Genomic DNA, 19,130 nt, shown 5'->3' with positions numbered 1-19,130 from the left:
TTAACCTTCTGGAACTAGTATATAATTTAACCTTCTGGAACTAGTATATGATTTAACCTTCTGGAACTAGTATATGATTTAACCTTCTGGAAGTCGTATATGATTTAACCTTCTGGATCTAGTATATGATTTAACCTTCTGGGACTAGCATATGATTTAACCTTCTGGAACTAGCATATGATTTAACCTTCTGGGACTAGTATATGATTTAACCCTCTGGGACTAGTATATGATTTAACCTTCTGGGACTAGTATATGATTTAACCTTCTGGGACTAGCATATGATTTAACCTTCTGGAACTAGCATATGATTTAACCTTCTGGAACTAGTATATGATTTAACCCTCTGGAACTAGTATATGATTTAACCTTCTGGAACTAGCATATGATTTAACCTTCTGGGACTAGTATATGATTTAACCTTCTGGAAGTAGTATATGATTTAACCTTCTGGAACTAGCATATGATTTAACCTTCTGGAACTAGCATATGATTTAACCTTCTGGAACTAGTATATGATTTAACCTTCTGGAACTAGCATATGATTTAACCTTCTGGGACTAGCATATGATTTAACCTTCTGGAAGTAGTATATGATTTAACCTTCTGGAACTAGCATACTATTTAACCTTCTGGAACTAGTATATGATTTAACCTTCTGGAACTAGTATATGATTTAACCTTCTGGAACTAGTATATGATTTAACCTTCTGGAACTAGTATATGATTTAACCTTCTGGAACTAGTATATGATTTAACCTTCTGGAACTAGCATATGATTTAACCTTCTGGGACTAGTATATGATTTAACCTTCTGGAACTAGCATATGATTTAACCTTCTGGAACTAGTATATGATTTAACCTTCTGGAACTAGTATATGATTTAACCTTCTGGAACTAGTATATAATTTAACCTTCTGGAACTAGTATATGATTTAACCTTCTGGGACTAGTATATAGTTTAACCTTCTGGAACTAGCATATGATTTAACCTTCTGGAACTAGCATATGATTTAACCTTCTGGAACTAGCATATGATTTAACCTTCTGGAACTAGTATATAATTTAACCTTCTGGAACTAGTATATGATTTAACCTTCTGGAACTAGTATATGATTTAACCTTCTGGAAGTCGTATATGATTTAACCTTCTGGAACTAGTATATGATTTAACCTTCTGGGACTAGCATATGATTTAACCTTCTGGAACTAGCATATGATTTAACCTTCTGGAACTAGTATATGATTTAACCTTCTGGGACTAGCATATGATTTAACCTTCTGGACCTAGCATATGATTTAACCTTCTGGAACTAGTATATGATTTAACCTTCTGGAACTAGCATATGATTTAACCTTCTGGAACTAGTATATGATTTAACCTTCTGGAACTAGTATATGATTTAACCTTCTGGAACTAGTATATGATTTAACCTTCTGGAACTAGTATATGATTTAACCTTCTGGAACTAGTATATGATTTAACCTTCTGGAACTAGCATATGATTTAACCTTCTGGAACTAGTATATGATTTAACCTTCTGGAACTAGTATATGATTTAACCTTCTGGAACTAGTATATAATTTAACCTTCTGGAACTAGTATATGATTTAACCTTCTGGGACTAGTATATAGTTTAACCTTCTGGAACTAGCATATGATTTAACCTTCTGGAACTAGTATATAATTTAACCTTCTGGAACTAGTATATGATTTAACCTTCTGGAACTAGTATATGATTTAACCTTCTGGAAGTCGTATATGATTTAACCTTCTGGATCTAGTATATGATTTAACCTTCTGGGACTAGCATATGATTTAACCTTCTGGAACTAGCATATGATTTAACCTTCTGGGACTAGTATATGATTTAACCCTCTGGGACTAGTATATGATTTAACCTTCTGGGACTAGTATATGATTTAACCTTCTGGGACTAGCATATGATTTAACCTTCTGGAACTAGCATATGATTTAACCTTCTGGAACTAGTATATGATTTAACCCTCTGGAACTAGTATATGATTTAACCTTCTGGAACTAGCATATGATTTAACCTTCTGGGACTAGTATATGATTTAACCTTCTGGAAGTAGTATATGATTTAACCTTCTGGAACTAGCATATGATTTAACCTTCTGGAACTAGTATATGATTTAACCTTCTGGAACTAGTATATGATTTAACCTTCTGGAACTAGTATATGATTTAACCTTCTGGAACTAGTATATGATTTAACCTTCTGGAACTAGTATATGATTTAACCTTCTGGAACTAGTATATGATTTAACCTTCTGGAACTAGTATATGATTTAACCTTCTGGAACTAGCATATGATTTAACCTTCTGGAACTAGTATATGGTTTAACCTTCTGGGACTAGTATATGATTTAACCTTCTGGAACTAGCATATGATTTAACCTTCTGGGACTAGTATATGATTTAACCCTCTGGGACTAGTATATGATTTAACCTTCTGGGACTAGTATATGATTTAACCTTCTGGGACTAGCATATGATTTAACCTTCTGGAACTAGCATATGATTTAACCTTCTGGAACTAGTATATGATTTAACCCTCTGGAACTAGTATATGATTTAACCTTCTGGAACTAGCATATGATTTAACCTTCTGGGACTAGTATATGATTTAACCTTCTGGAAGTAGTATATGATTTAACCTTCTGGAACTAGCATATGATTTAACCTTCTGGAACTAGTATATGATTTAACCTTCTGGAACTAGTATATGATTTAACCTCCTGGAACTAGTATATGATTTAACCTTCTGGAACTAGTATATGATTTAACCTTCTGGAACTAGCATATGATTTAACCTTCTGGAACTAGTATATGATTTAACCTTCTGGAACTAGTATATGATTTAACCTTCTGGAACTAGTATATGATTTAACCTTCTGGAACTAGTATATGATTTAACCTTCTGGAACTAGTATATGATTTAACCTTCTGGGACTAGCATATGATTTGCTGGGGATTTTATTCACTCTTATTGCTAATGACAGGCCTACTTTAAATAGTAACTATGAGAGTAAAAAGTCACCAGTTCTGAACCAACATACCAGACTATGCAGACAGCTTAAATAACTTTATTATTATTTTCCGATAAGCTTTTCAAATGATTTAATATTTTTGTGTGAATTAAAAAAAAATTCAACTTATTCAAATCTAAAAATCTAAAATGTTATTCAAATTATTAAAAGTTTATACAAAAATATTAAATAATTTGAAAAGATTATTCAAAAACATTACATTGAGGCCAAATATTTCCACATGTCCTGCACTAGCCATCACTTTGTCCCCCCAAAGATGGACCACAGGCTGTAAGTGTGAACTACAATATAATGCTGTGGCAAGATATTAGAGTGTAAAAAGTCAAGCATTGCCCAAAACATGTAAGATTAATATAATGATCTTTATGGTATATGTAGCCCTAACCTAACATTAAGTATCTTACTAGTATTTTGTACCCTGTACTTGTCATTCACACAGACTGAGAGTAGGACAAGGAGTTCCAAATTGCTCTACGCTGCGGTGTTATTTGAATTTAAGATTTATTCCACGTGGTTTTGCAAAATGACTGTATATATGTTCTCTAATTTGCAGGTGTGTGATGAGCCTTTGTACAGCCTCCGAATTCAAGATAATGGACGCTTTGTTGCCTGTGGTTCAAAGAATGGTCTGACCACTCTTCTAGAACTCTCACCAGGGCTTTACACAATGCAGCGGAACGAGAAAAATATTGCCACTGCAGTAAGTCTCTATCCGAATGTGTGAATATCTTAATAAGGTACAGGGTGTAATGAGACATAACCTGCTGAGTGAATCTATACCCCCATTACCCTCTCTGAAACTCTACAAATTGCTGTGCTCAGTATAATTTGTGGTACGGGAAAGGATACGTGCCTAGCAACTCTTGTTTCTTTTTTGTGAAAATGTTTGGATTTATCCTAGTCCTGTCTCAATAAGTGATCAAATATATTATACCCACATAATAAGCCCTAGCACCGCTGCCATACAGAATTTAGAATACTACATACCACCAACCATCGAGTCCATTTGGGATTAACCTTTGCATGGTTAGTGATCCAGCTCGTCCTAGAGAGATCTTGGACCAGGAAAGACTAACACCCGCTAGAATCTGCACCCTGTAACATTTTAGCTTCCATCCCGACATGTGGGACGTCTCTTGGAAGATTTGTGGTAACCGAATCCCTAGATCAGGCGTACACAATCCATGATAAGTGTGAGCTTGATATGCTGATACTGGCAGCATTGCCCACTGCAGGACTTCCTGTCCATGTGGATTGGGGGCAATTATATCAAAATCCGGACATTTGCCATCTGTGTATTGTAGTGTCACCTTGGAGCCTATGATCCAATAAAATATACGTGAGCATCGCAGTCATTTTATTCTTCTTTTTTTTTTCTCTTAACATTATGTTCATTGTACGACTTCAGATTTCACCTTAATTTGGCGATCCCTTTTTGTTACGTCCTTTTTTTGCGCCCTCAATGGTTTTTTTCCCCTCTTCATGAAGAGAATATAATTTGTACTCTCCAAGTATATTTTCTGGTGCTCTCACACATTACACAGAGGGATTTGAAAGCCATGAATAATTTCTAACATTTCCCTCCTTTTTCAGATGTTTGAGCGTGAAACAAAGCGAGAGAAGATCCTGGAGGCGCGGCACCGCGAGATGCGCCTGAAGGAACGCAGTAAGGCTGAGCCAAGCAAGGATGAGGATACCAGAGAAGAGAATCCAGAGGAAAATACAGACGAGCTAATTGCCAAGGCGGAGAAAGAGTTCTTTGAGATTATCGAGGCAGAACGCAAACGCCTGGAGAAAGAGGATAATAAAGAGAAGGAAGAGGGAGAGGTGGTACTAACGTATATTAACTCTTTATTGACTAGAAAACATAACTAACTGCATGCCACACTGCTAGAGATAGCAATATATTTACTTTGCCGCATTGTCTGGATATAGTTATTCCACCTCAACAAGACGACCTGGCAACGTTTTGACCTTAGTGATCTCTCAGCAGAGTGAAAGGAGCACTATAGTGTTAGGAATAAAAATGTGTATTCCATACGCTATTCTGTCCTAGTCACCGTTTAGGTGATCGCCCCTTTCCCTCGTAAGGTCTAAATAATAAACAGGTTATTTACATTTTCTCCCACTGCACGATGCTGTCTCCATAGGAAAGTATTGTGAGACGAGTGCTCATGGCGTCTCTGAGATCATCTGATTGAAATAGATGAGTTATACCCAGTTATATTGTCGGAAGCGCCTCTAGTGGCCGTCGGTGTGATTTTTATCCCTGCAATGAAATCTGCTAGTCCTGAAGAACGTTGATGTTTTACTCTGCAGGGTTATAACAATGGACCATGGCACACAGACTCAATTGAGATGGATTGGTCTGGGTGCCGATAGTGTCCCTTCAATTAATATTTTATTTCTCCATTTTTTTCTTTGCAACGGTCTGTATATCCGGTTAGAGGTGCTAAGTGTGCGATGTGTGCCAGAAATACTGCCAAATAGCCAGGAATGTGAGTGGTTTTCTATAAAATGCCGTGCGTTCATGAATGAAATGTTCATAGAATGAATGAGAAAGTATCATTAAATGAGTGCACCTCTACTAAGGCTCAGTTTAATAATGGGGTGCATCGTTACAGGTCAGAGTACATTAAGGGTACCCCATCCTTCATTCTAAGAGTGCTGGGGGTACATCACTGTACCCCCTGACCACAGTGGCCTTAGGAGATGCTGAGGAGTCCAGTTCATCACTCCTAGTTTGCCAAAGTAACCCCAGCCCTAAGCTTTTTTTTTCCATTCCATCTAACCTTAGCGGTGACATTTTTAGCTCAATTCCTGCATTGATCAATTTTTCTCATCACTCTTAGCCAGTCTCATCCAGATGGGATAGTGTAAATTCCACATTATCAATGTGCTTGAGATGGGGGCAGTCACTTGACACCAGAAGGAGCCCCTATTTGTGACAAACTGGCAAATGGTTGTGGCTTGATTGCTTAATGTGTCCCTTTTAATGGGGGATTTATGAAATAATGTTTAACCCTTACAATGCCATCGTGCTAGTTAGGATTTGTGTATCTGTCTGAAACGCCGTAGTTTCTCAATGCCCTGGGCTTCCACAATGCTCACTCACATGCATTCATTGCCGGATTTTGGTTGTGACTGCCACGATTCTTTTACCCCTATTTTTCTTGTTGTGTATCTCTGAATGGAATATCACCCAGTCCCTATGTCATAATCCAATCTACAGATGTCCGTAACGATCTTGATATATTAATGTAACGGAGTGAGAGCTCATTTTAAAAGGAATCATGCTTCTTCTAGAGCTCTTATATCTGATTTACAGATTGCTGCCAATAAATACATTGATAAATAAACCGTTATTATGCCATAACCATAATGGTCCTTTATAATATAACAAAGTGGAGAAGCTGCATTATCAGAATTGCATGTTCTACATTCTACTTTGCATGGTTTGTGTTTCATTAACTTCCATTTGTTAAAAAAAAAAAATAGAAGAAAAATGGCGGATTCTATAACCAATTGTAGAGGCCAAAATGTGTGCTTACCACTTTTTTTTTTTCTCTCTCTTTAGTAAACATTTCAATGGCTTTTGTCTTCAACAGGAGAAAGAAGTTTCAGAGGAGAAGATCTAATTTCAAAGGTAACACCATAATATATTCCTCCACAATGAGATATGCTAGCGGCAGGATATGTGGATAATTTGTAATATTCTGGAAAGGAAGTCTCAGAAATGTGATCTGCATCCAAGGACCGCTACAAGTGCACAATTTGATGAGATAGTTTAGTTGGTTAATGCATCAACTGTAGTATCTGCTTGATGTTTAGGGATGATGGTTTGATTCTTGGGACTATCAGCCTGACTTTTCATTCCTCAGAGGTTAAAGGACCACTATAGTCACCCAGACCACTTCAGCTCAATGAAGTGGTCTGGGTGCCAGGTCCCCTTGGTTTTAACCCTGCAGCTTTAAACATAGCAGTTTTTACATTACAGGGTTAATCCAGCCTCTAGTGGCTGTCTCCCTGAGAGCCACTAGAGGCGCTTCCCCGATACTCAGTGCGAAGATTTATCATACTGATATTGGTAGATATAGAATGTTCACTCAATCCCTCGTTAGCTGCAAATATCAGCAGGTTTGTTAGAATAAATCCGTTATTTTCTGTGAAAGCTTTAATAGGTTGAATGATCGCATTACTTTTGTAATGACAAAGGGCCTGTGCTGTTAAATACAAAAATACAATGAGTCTTGAATTTCCATGTGCAACGTTCCCTAATAAAAGTTCCATTTTCCATTGGTGGTGTCCGGCTGCCGGTATGGGTGCCTTAGAGAGTACTTGCTTTCAAAGGGATCATTTCCTGCCACTATGAGGCTATATCTGCCATTCCACTGGCAGTAATAAGGATTTTGAGATTTAGTTTTCACTCGGACTGACCGTAAATATGTGTGTGCCCTACAATACACAGCATCGGTGACAGACACATTGGCTTCAGATTACTAGAAATTCACCAGCCCGAATTAGGCCAGCTGGGAACTGCCAACTTGGAGAACCTCTCCAGTTTGACTAGCTTGGCCTTATATTTGTAATTCAGTGGTGGGTATTGTGACAGCTCACACGGTAAATGTATCTATAGGTTTAGTATGGCTGCTGGAAGCAGGAAACTAAATCATTTTAATTAGACAAAATCCTTGTTTTATTAATTGTTTGTTTTCTTCCAGGTACAAGAAACAGGCCGCATAACAAGCTACGCAATAATTTATTTTTTCTACATTTGTATATTTGTAAAGTCAAAATAGAAAGAAATATTTTATTGCAAAATAATAAAAATTTGACATTGTGTGCCTTTTTTATTTATAAAATTTAACATTTGTGTTATGTGTAACTTTATTTCTTTTCTTGTCATACGAAGAAGACGTTCTCGTTGTGGATTAAGATTTCTGATAGTCTGTTACTGTCTTGCGCAAACATCTCTAAAATGCTAGAGTTTCAAATTTCAGAAGGATGCCAAACAATACTTCATTATAAGAGAAAGGATAACGCCCACACTGCTGGGTTTGAAAATGGCGTTGTGCTAGACCAGGGGTAGGCAACCTATGGCACACGGGGTGCCTATGCACGGCACTCGAGACTTCTGGAGCTAAATAGGCTCTGGCCTATCAGGAGTACCAGCAGAACTTCAGATATCTGTTGGTGCAAAAAGGTGGTGAGGGACAATCCTCAATTTATGCATTACAGCACTTAAAGGAATGGTCTGAGATCACTTCCTCCCAGCAATTTTGAACTGGAAACCACACTGGAGTAGAGCTGCCCGCAGCAGCTATTGCAGCTCCTGCCCCCGACCTGTGCCTGGCCAGTCTAGTCCCCACTGGATCCCAAGGAAGCTACCCACACTGCTAGATATACACTGAGCTGCAGAATAAGCCTCCCCTCTTACAAATAATAACATCAAACCCCATACATACACACCCACAGGCACACCACTGACAACCCACATACATGCACACAACTCCACAAGCAGCCTTTACTGATAGGCCAGAGCCTATTTGCAATACCACAAGCAGCCACACACATACACCAAACACACTATGTGGCATATCATCCACACACAATTCCACAAGCAGCCACCATACACACCCCACATTCATGGTATCATACACAATGCCACAAACTACTCGTAAATATATACAATATAATAGCCCAGATACAAAGCAACTACACACAGCTCTCATAAATTAAACAAGCACAATACGGCAACATACATACCTCAATTTAAAGAAAATAGGACCGGACACCAAGGGCCTTCCAAGATCGTATTTTGGCACAGTACTACTAAAAGGTTGCCTACCCCTGTGCTAGACAGTTGGTTTTAATAGAAATTACACCATCTAACACATGGGTCTAGAAACTCCGGCCACCCAGATGTTGCTGAACTACAACTCCCATGATTCTTTGAATTACATAGATAGCCAGAGAATCATGGGAGTTGTAGTTCAGCAACATCTGAGGGGGGGGGGCAGAGTTTGAGGACCTATGATCTAACACATAACAAGCTCTTTAAAACATATTTATTTATTTTTTTAGTACTTTATTTTTGTGTAAAAGTCTTGTTACAATAACAGCATACCATGGTTGGTGTACATTAGGTATAAGACATATTCAATTACATCACTCCAGACGTATTGTCGGTAGTTCTTTGTCTGCTCTTAGTATCAAGCATGTTATATAACAATGACATTTCACATTTTATGATATACACAAAACTTGGATATCCAACTATCGGTGTTCCTGGATCGATAAACTATCTACGCTATTGTGATCCTTTTAACCAAATTAAATCCTGAATTTCGGTAGTGGTTTGTGTCACCTTTCCCTCTTGGTGCTATCCTGGTCCAGCCAGGTTGTGTTGCCTATGTTGCTTAGGGATTTGGCACTAAACCCTCTTCCGAGATTGGGATAAGAAGGAGTTAAGTAGTGAAAGAGACGAGAAGAGAGAATAGAAAAGGGGGGGGAGGAGGAGTAGTATAGGAAGAGTGGAGATGAAGGGGAGGTGTGCGTCAGGTCGGTGGGAGCCGGGAGTGTCCGATGCCTCTCCTTTTATGCTTATCTATTGAAGGTGTCTCTTTTAAGTGCATGCCTCACCTAAAAGGTCGTGAAATGATGCGTCATAGGTTACGTCATTCGCGGAAAAGTTCGCTACTTGTCCATGGTTCCCAGATCTTTTCGAATCTAGCCATGGAACCACGCACCTTGGTTGTCAAATTATCCATGAGATATACTTCCTTCAAATTGGATATCACCTTCCGAATGGAAGGTAATTTTACCTGTAGCCATGACTGTGCTAGTGTTCTTCGTGCTGGCAGTGTTACTTTATGTACTAATTTTTGTTGCCTGTTAGTCCAGTCATCTAGGGATCTATTTAGCAGGTACGTCCAGGGGTTCAGCTCGGGCGCCCTGTGGAAGATCTGTCTAAGCAAGTCGTATATTTTCGACCAGTAAGTTTGTACCTGAGGGCAATCCCACCACATGTGGAGATATGTGCCCCTGTGGCCACATCCCCGCCAGCAGTCGTCGGATGGTGTTTGGTGCATATGAAATAGTTTTACCGGGGTGGTGTACCACCGAAACATGGTTTTAAAGGATTGTTCCTGGAGGGATACACATATTTAAAACATATTTTAAGATCCTGACAGGAGAAATCAGGATAGTCGAACAAACAACCCATGGTCCACCCAAAATAAGGAAACATAGAACACACCCACTCTCAGACTATAGAGACCATTACAGGGCACAGGAGTCCTGGGTTGACAAAGTTTAAAAAGCTCTAGTGTAAAAGTATGTGAGCAACACCAAAACGTAACATTATTGACTATAAATCTGGTGTCAGCGGCGTGTTTGACGCTAAGTTACGATGATTTGCATCAATGTTGACGATTGATAGAAGCACAGCGAGCCCTGGAATGAAGCAGAGAATTACTAAGCAACCTGACAAAGTCCTAATTAGCTAAATGTAGGCCTTGCTAACCAATCTGTGAATAGAAAGGGGATGATGAATTTTTAAAGCTGCTCATAACATTGCAAACTCTTCTTTCAACTGAGCACAATTAATTGACTGAATAAGCACCTATGGGTAGCAGGATATATACACTGATCAGCCGCAACATTAAAACCACCTACCTAATAATGTATAGGTCTCCTTTGTGCTGCCAGCTCTGATATATTGAGCCATGGACTCCACAAGACCTCTGAACGTGTCCTCTGGTATCTGGCACAAAGACATTTGCAGCAGATCCGTTAAGTCCAGCAAGTTGCGAGGTGGGGCCTCCATAGATCGGATTTGTTGTTCCAGCGTATCCCACAGATGCTCAGTTGGATTGAGATCTGGGTAATTTGGAGGCCACAGCAGCACCTTGAACTCATTGTTATGTTCCTCAAACCATTCCTGAGCTGTTTTGGCAGTGTGCATTATCCTGCTGATAGAGACCATTGCCATCAGAGAACACCATTGGATCCGTGTCATCATGGGCACTCTGACTGGTCTACCCCATATGCAGCAAACTGCAATACACTGTGTGTTCTGACACCTTTAAATAATGGCCGCATTAAATTTTTCAGCAATTTCAGCTACCATAGCTCTTCAGTATGATCGGACCAGACGGACTAGCGTTCACTCCTCACATGCATCAACGAGCCTTGGGCACCCGAACCCTGATGCTGGTTCACTGGTTGCTGTTCATTGCACCACTTTTGGTAGGTACCAACCACTACATACCTGGAACACCCCACAAGACTTGCCATTTTGGTGGTATTCTCTGAAATTGAGAGATTTAGAATCTCAGATTTAGATTGATTAATTTTAAAATTAGACATTTTTTTCTGAAGATTGAAAGCTATTTTATTATGTTCGGTAAAGAGATTTGAGGGTTGGTTAGAAAAAAATAGAAAGTCATCTGCAAAAGCAGATATCTTGTGTAGCGGACCCAGGGTAACCGGACTAGTTACCTTCGTTAATTCCCTTCCTTCAGCCGGTCAGGAACCATGTAAAGGACAAATAGACCCATTTCCCCCCAGTAAACGGACGACACACAGTTCTGGAGGTACAACATACTTTTATATACCACCGGGACTGATCCTTATATTAACCGTAAAATGCTACGAGCTTCATGCCAGTGAAAATAAACAACAGGTGAAAATGAAACAAAAACAGTTGGACAAGATGGCATTCATAGAACGAGTCCCCTTTCACCCGATTTCAGAAGTCATCAAACCACTATGATTCGCAGGTGAATAACAGGTATCATCTGTAGGACCGGAGTTAGGTAGGACTTCCTTTCTGCCCCAGGCTGGTGTGTTGGCCAGCATCGCAATGCCACGAACTCGGACCCTTACAAAGTCCAGGTCCTCCTCCCGCAATGGAGAGCAGTCAGTAACTCGAATTGTACTCCGAACAGACCTCTGCTGATGTGGGCGATGCTGAGGAGCCAAACCCCCAGAGGCCTGGGTGTGCAAATGGCTGGCCGGACAGGCACTGGCTTAGATGTGGTACCTAATGGGAGCTCTCCCGCTCTTTGCCAAACACTCCTCCGATCCCCAGCCTTAATTTCTGGTGGTGCCTTTAAATACTCCAAGGTGGCCCTGAAAATAACTTGCAGTTTCAAGAGGGTGTGCTCTATGGAGCTTGGTTGAGTCATCTCTTACAGCTTCAAGCCTTCCCTGGTGGGAGCAAAAGCATCCGCCATCTTGTTCGTGCAGGAGTTATGATGGAGCTGATGGGATGAAATGCTGAGTGGTAAGAGACCGTGTATAGAACAGTCCAGTTGGGGCCGGGATAACCAGCTGTGGACCGTGGAAGAGTTCCGTAAGGGTTAATGCCACATGGACTAAGGAGAGACATCATTTGAACCTACTGCCCTAATGATGATTCTTTGTATCTTCCTTGTTTTTAGCTCTTTCTTCCTCTATTACTTTCTCTGTTTTTCCGGAGAACATGAAAATAATTCAGACTCCAAAAACCTTTCTGGAGATTAACAACACATTATTACTTACCAACACATAAACAAAGACAAAGTTTTAAAATTATTATTTGCCGTTAAGACCCTCTCGCTCCATCCTTTGGAGATCTATAGATTTTCTTATATAAGTACCTATATAATCCACATCCCCCCTTTCCTCCCTCCCCACCTATACCCTATCTCTGTCCTTTTTGCTGTTCTTCTTCTTGGTTCAATTAGTAGAAGTCTTCTGCAAAGGATATTAGTTTGGTGAATAAATCTAATGAATTAATGCAAACCACGCTGGCTGGCCCTGTAAGAGCCTCAATCAGAGCTCAAATAAATTCTTGAATGATTTATTTGCCGGATATCCCGAATGAGTTACTGTCTGCAGTCTGCGCATGCATCAAGTGGGCACATAGTTAGAAGGAAATGCAGTGAGGATCATACACAGAGTGAGAAGTATCATCATGTAAACATTCAGCACGGTTTGTGGAATTTACCCCAGATTTACTTATAGTCAATATCAGATCTGCAGCGATAAAATAGGTTTTAAAATATTGTAACCATTTATTGCAAAACATATCCAGCGTTTTATAATTTTATAATTGAGATATTTATGGTAATTAGATTGAGCATGGATCAAATAACAGATAGACAGGGACTTTAAAGGTTTTATATAAAACTGTTCAGGGAGAATTTTTTTTTTTTTTTTGGGGGGGGGGGGGGGGGGAGGGCTATATCCCATTTATTTAATCACAAGAGAAGCATCCCTAAAATCGCGGCTGGATAATTTGGCAATAGGATGGGTTGTGGCATTATGTATGTAATGTATAGATAATATGTAGATTCTATTAACATAGCTCTTGGTGTATATTTTCTGTTATTGTTCCTAGAAAAGAAGAGAGGTGTCCACCCCCCACCCCCAATAAAAAGACTGAGTGCAGTTAGTGGACACATCACTGGCGTCCTGCGCCCATTCGGCAGTAAATCTCTCTGTAACAGTGTCACCCTGATAGCGATGGCTGCGTTGGATGTAAGAAGGAATTTTCAGCCGCCAATGTCCTCTCCAGCAATCTGCTTCCAGCCCACGAGCGAGGATGATATCACAGCTCCATCTGGCGTAACACGCGGCTCTGATCTGCATTCCTGTAATTACAATCATATCTTATTTTTTTGCTATTTGCAGATCTCCTTTGTGAATATTGCTAGTCTTTGATCTAAATTCATTTCTATTTTCTCTACGCACTATGGACCCTGCATTGCCGAGAATGGTACATCTGGCCGGTCAATGTCTAGGTCACCTAAACTGCTGGTGCTGGGCCTAATACAATCCCCTTCTTCCTAATCTGTCAATCCGATTTTACTATACTACATTAAATGGGCGGGCTCAGTTATGGTGCTACAAGGCTCTGCCCCCAAGAAGATGCCGCTAGGGAGAGCCCTAGGCAAGTTACTAGTTTTGCCCCTTCATTTTTCACATAGGGCTGGTTAATGGAGCCAAGCAAACTTATAGTTTTAGGACCCCTATCTAACCACTGGTTAGCTGCCCTCAGTCCAGCTCTGCTGCCCCCATTATTGACAAACTCTGTGACTCTCCAAGTCACCCATAGCCAGCCCCTATGCAGCCTCAATCATAATGAAGAGGCTAAACTTCCTTCTTAGCACATGTGAATTCGTACAACCTTGGATAGTAGTGATAGGCTGAGAGATCTGGGGGAGGGGTTAGCACAGTGTTCTTAGCCTATCATTGCTGTCCAAGATAGTACAGATTGGGGATTGATCATTTCGGAGCAGCAGGAGGGAGGGGGGATTAACTGGCTGCACATTGTGTGCCAAGTGCTTTCTCTACAGCTAAATATAACTTACCTGAATTTAATCCTTTTACACCCTAATTTTTTTTATTGTGGGCAATTCAATATTGCAGCCACAGTCCAGCTGGCGATCACAAAACCTGAAAACCAAACTGCAAAATTCAGGCTGAAATAGCTAAGCTGTGATTAAAGCTGAGCTGGAGAATAATTCTAAATCCATTACTTTGGCTTTTCAGTTCAGTATAATTGGTATTATGTAAATTATTGCAAAACGTACAGCTTTACAATTCCCATAATGCACTGCAAAGCATTTTCTTGTTCGACCGAAAGAATTGGCTATAAGCAGCATCTCATCCGCTCGAACGAAATGAGTGAAAATGACATCGGAAGTCCGTTACCGTGCTGGAGGTCATCACCGGCTTTTCCAATAAATTAGATGGTTCTTCACACTTGTCCTTTACATTTACTGACATTTTCTGTTTTAATACAGCTGATTTCTTCACCTTTTAGTGGTATGCACACAGTATAAGTGTGTAATAAACTCTCCGCACCCAGCAGAGCCCATTAGCAAACCCAGTGTGCTTGACTGAAGAACTCACAGTTAGGCGGAGCTGGGTGATTAAACCTCATAGTGATTAAACCTTGCAGTGATTAAACCTCGCAGTAAATAAATCTCGCAGTGAATTAACCCCGCAGTAAATAAACCCCGCAGTGAATTATTATTATTATTATTATTTATATAGCGCCAACAAGTTCCATAGCGCTGTACAATAGTTGGACTAACAGACACGTAATTGTAACCAGACGAGTTGGACGCACAGAAACATTCAGTTTCAGGGTCTGTAGTCAGTTTCAGTGTCTGACGTCAGTTTCAGAGTCTGTAGTCACAGTTTCAGGGTCTGTAGTCACAGTTTCAGTGTCTGTAGTCAGTTGCAGGGTCTATAGTCACAGTTTCGGGGTCTGTAGCCAGTTTCAGGGTCTGTAGTCACAGTTTCAGGGTCTGTAGTCACAGTTTCAGGGTCTGTAGTCAGTTTCAGAGTCTGTAGTCAGTTTCAGGGTCTGTAGTCAGTTTCAGGGTCTATAGTCAGTTTCAGGGTCTGTAGTCAGTTTCAGGGTCTGTAGTCAGTTTCAGGGTCTGTAGTCAGTTTCGGGGTCTGTAGTCAGTTTCAGTGTCTGTAGTCACAGTTTCAGGGTCTGTAGTCAGTTTCAGGGTCTGTAGTCACAGTTTCAGGGTCTGTAGTCAGTTTCAGGGTCTGTAGTCACAGTTTCAGGGTCTGTAGTCAGTTTCAGGGTCTGTAGTCACAGTTTCAGGGTCTATAGTCACAGTTTCAGGGTCTGTAGTCAGTTTCAGTGTCTGTAGTCAGTTTCAAGGTCTGTAGTCGGTTTCAGGGTCTGTAGTCAGTTTCAGGGTCTGTAGTCACAGTTTCAGGGTCTGTAGTCAGTTTCAGTGTCTGTAGTCAGTTTCAAGGTCTGTAGTCGGTTTCAGGGTCTGTAGTCAGTTTCAGGGTCTGTAGTCACAGTTTCAGAGTCTATAGTCAGTTTCAGGGTCTGTAGTCACAGTTTCAGGGTCTGTAGTCAGTTTCAGGGTCTGTAGTCACAGTTTCAGGGTCTGTAGTCAGTTTCAGGGTCTGTAGTCATAGTTTCAGGGTCTGTAGTCAGTTTCAGGGTCTGTAGTCACAGTTTCAGAGTCTGTAGTCAGTTTCAGGGTCTATAGTCACAGTTTCAGAGTCTATAGTCAGTTTCAGGGTCTGTAGTCACAGTTTCAGGGTCTGTAGTCACAGTTTCAGAGTCTATAGTCAGTTTCAGGGTCTGTAGTCACAGTTTCAGAGTCTATAGTCAGTTTCAGGGTATGTAGTCACAGTTTCAGGGTCTGTAGTCAGTTTCAGGGTCTGTAGTCACAGTTTCAGGGTCTGTAGTCAGTTTCAGGGTCTGTAGTCACAGTTTCAGGGTCTGTAGTCACAGTTTCAGGGTCTGTAGTCAGTTTCAGGGTCTGTAGTCACAGTTTCAGGGTCTGTAGTCAGTTTCAGGGTCTATAGTCAGTTTCAGGGTCTGTAGTCAGTTTCAGGGTCTATAGTCACAGTTTCAGGGTCTGTAGTCAGTTTCAGGGTCTGTAGTCACAGTTTCAGGGTCTGTAGTCAGTTTCAGGGTCTGTAGTCAGTTTCAGGGTCTTTAGCCAGTTTCAGGGTCTGTAGTCACAGTTTCAGGGTCTGTAGTCACAGTTTCAGTGTCTGTAGTCAGTTGCAGGGTCTATAGTCACAGTTTCGGGGTCTGTAGCCAGTTTCAGGGTCTGTAGTCACAGTTTCAGGGTCTGTAGTCACAGTTTCAGGGTCTGTAGTCAGTTTCAGAGTCTGTAGTCAGTTTCAGGGTCTGTAGTCAGTTTCAGGGTCTGTAGTCAGTTTCGGGGTCTGTAGTCAGTTTCAGTGTCTGTAGTCACAGTTTCAGGGTCTGTAGTCAGTTTCAGGGTCTGTAGTCACAGTTTCAGGGTCTGTAGTCAGTTTCAGGGTCTGTAGTCACAGTTTAAGGGTCTGTAGTCAGTTTCAGGGTCTGTAGTCACAGTTTCAGGGTCTATAGTCACAGTTTCAGGGTCTGTAGTCAGTTTCAGTGTCTGTAGTCAGTTTCAAGGTCTGTAGTCGGTTTCAGGGTTTGTAGTCAGTTTCAGGGTCTGTAGTCACAGTTTCAGGGTCTATAGTCACAGTTTCAGGGTCTGTAGTCAGTTTCAGTGTCTGTAGTCAGTTTCAGGGTCTGAAGTCAGTTTCAGTGTCTGTAGTCAGTTTCAAGGTCTGTAGTCGGTTTCAGGGTCTGTAGTCAGTTTCAGGGTCTGTAGTCACAGTTTCAGAGTCTATAGTCAGTTTCAGGGTCTGTAGTCACAGTTTCAGGGTCTGTAGTCAGTTTCGGGGTCTGTAGTCACAGTTTCAGAGTCTATAGTCAGTTTCAGGGTCTGTAGTCACAGTTTCAGGGTCTGTAGTCAGTTTCAGGGTCTGTAGTCACAGTTTCAGGGTCTGTAGTCAGTTTCAGGGTCTGTAGTCACAGTTTCAGGGTCTGTAGTCACAGTTTCAGGGTCTGTAGTCAGTTTCAGGGTCTGTAGTCAGTTTCAGGGTCTGTAGTCAGTTTCAGGGTCTATAGTCACAGTTTCAGGGTCTGTAGTCAGTTTCAGGGTCTGTAGTCACAGTTTCAGGGTCTGTAGTCAGTTTCAGGGTCTGTAGCCAGTTTCAGGGTCTGTAGTCACAGTTTCAGGGTCTGTAGTCACAGTTTCAGTGTCTGTAGTCAGTTTCAGGGTCTATAGTCACAGTTTCAGGGTCTGTAGTCAGTTTCAGGGTCTGTAGTCACAGTTTCAGGGTCTGTAGTCACAGTTTCAGGGTCTGTAGTCAGTTTCAGGGTCTGTAGTCAGTTTCAGGGTCTGTAGTCAGTTTCAGGGTCTGTAGTCAGTTTCAGGGTCTGTAGTCAGTTTCAGGGTCTGTAGTCACAGTTTCAGGGTCTGTAGTCAGTTTCAGGGTCTGTAGTCACAGTTTCAGGGTCTGTAGTCAGTTTCAGGGTCTGTAGTCACAGTTTCAGGGTCTGTAGTCAGTTTCAGGGTCTGTAGTCACAGTTTCAGGGTCTATAGTCACAGTTTCAGGGTCTGTAGTCAGTTTCAGTGTCTGTAGTCAGTTTCAAGGTCTGTAGTCGGTTTCAGGGTTTGTAGTCAGTTTCAGGGTCTGTAGTCACAGTTTCAGGGTCTATAGTCACAGTTTCAGGGTCTGTAGTCAGTTTCAGTGTCTGTAGTCAGTTTCAGGGTCTGAAGTCAGTTTCAGTGTCTGTAGTCAGTTTCAAGGTCTGTAGTCGGTTTCAGGGTCTGTAGTCAGTTTCAGGGTCTGTAGTCACAGTTTCAGAGTCTATAGTCAGTTTCAGGGTCTGTAGTCACAGTTTCAGGGTCTGTAGTCAGTTTCGGGGTCTGTAGTCACAGTTTCAGGGTCTGTAGTCAGTTTCAGGGTCTGTAGTCACAGTTTCAGGGTCTGTAGTCAGTTTCAGGGTCTGTAGTCACAGTTTCAGAGTCTGTAGTCAGTTTCAGGGTCTATAGTCACAGTTTCAGAGTCTATAGTCAGTTTCAGGGTCTGTAGTCACAGTTTCAGAGTCTGTAGTCACAGTTTCAGAGTCTATAGTCAGTTTCAGGGTCTGTAGTCACAGTTTCAGAGTCTATAGTCAGTTTCAGGGTCTGTAGTCACAGTTTCAGGGTCTGTAGTCAGTTTCAGGGTCTGTAGTCACAGTTTCAGGGTCTGTAGTCAGTTTCAGGGTCTGTAGTCACAGTTTCAGGGTCTGTAGTCACAGTTTCAGGGTCTGTAGTCAGTTTCAGGGTCTGTAGTCAGTTTCAGGGTCTGTAGTCACAGTTTCAGAGTCTGTAGTCAGTTTCAGGGTCTATAGTCAGTTTCAGGGTCTATAGTCAGTTTCAGGGTCTGTAGTCAGTTTCAGGGTCTGTAGTCAGTTTCAGGGTCTATAGTCAGTTTCAGGGTCTGTAGTCACAGTTTCAGGGTCTATAGTCACAGTTTCAGGGTCTGTAGTCAGTTTCAGGGTCTGTAGTCAGTTTCAGGGTCTGTAGTCACAGTTTCAGGGTCTGTAGTCAGTTTCAGGGTCTGTAGTCAGTTTCACGGTCTGTAGTCAGTTTCAGGGTCTGTAGTCACAGTTTCAGGGTCTGTAGTGAGTTTCAGGGTCTGTAGTCAGTTTCAGGGTCTGTAGTCAGTTTCAGTGTCTATAGTCAGTTTCAGGGTCTGTAGTCAC

The 19,130-nt window shown here is 41.2% G+C and overlaps 1 protein-coding gene across 2 annotated transcripts in view; it reads left to right on the top strand.

Annotated features, from left to right (window-relative positions):
• The window catches only part of DNAI2 (dynein axonemal intermediate chain 2), a 36,272-nt gene extending 28,381 nt beyond the window's left edge, over window positions 1–7,891 (top strand). Inside the window, exons 11-14 of one of the 2 annotated variants that reach the window (XM_063453438.1) lie at window positions 3,630–3,776; window positions 4,670–4,906; window positions 6,685–6,722; window positions 7,798–7,891. In XM_063453438.1, the coding sequence (XP_063309508.1) occupies window positions 3,630–3,776; window positions 4,670–4,906; window positions 6,685–6,714 (414 nt within the window). In that variant the 3' untranslated portion in view covers window positions 6,715–6,722; window positions 7,798–7,891. The remainder of the gene's footprint in view (window positions 1–3,629; window positions 3,777–4,669; window positions 4,907–6,684; window positions 6,723–7,797) is intronic. The other variant, XM_063453439.1, reaches the window with a different exon arrangement.
• The last annotated feature ends 11,239 nt before the right edge of the window (window positions 7,892–19,130 follow it).

This window comes from Pelobates fuscus, chromosome 5, assembly GCF_036172605.1.
Source record: "Pelobates fuscus isolate aPelFus1 chromosome 5, aPelFus1.pri, whole genome shotgun sequence".
Classification (NCBI taxonomy): Eukaryota; Metazoa; Chordata; class Amphibia; order Anura; family Pelobatidae; genus Pelobates; species Pelobates fuscus.
Note: the sequence above shows the minus strand (reverse complement) of the source record. Positions and strands in the feature narration are given on the sequence as shown.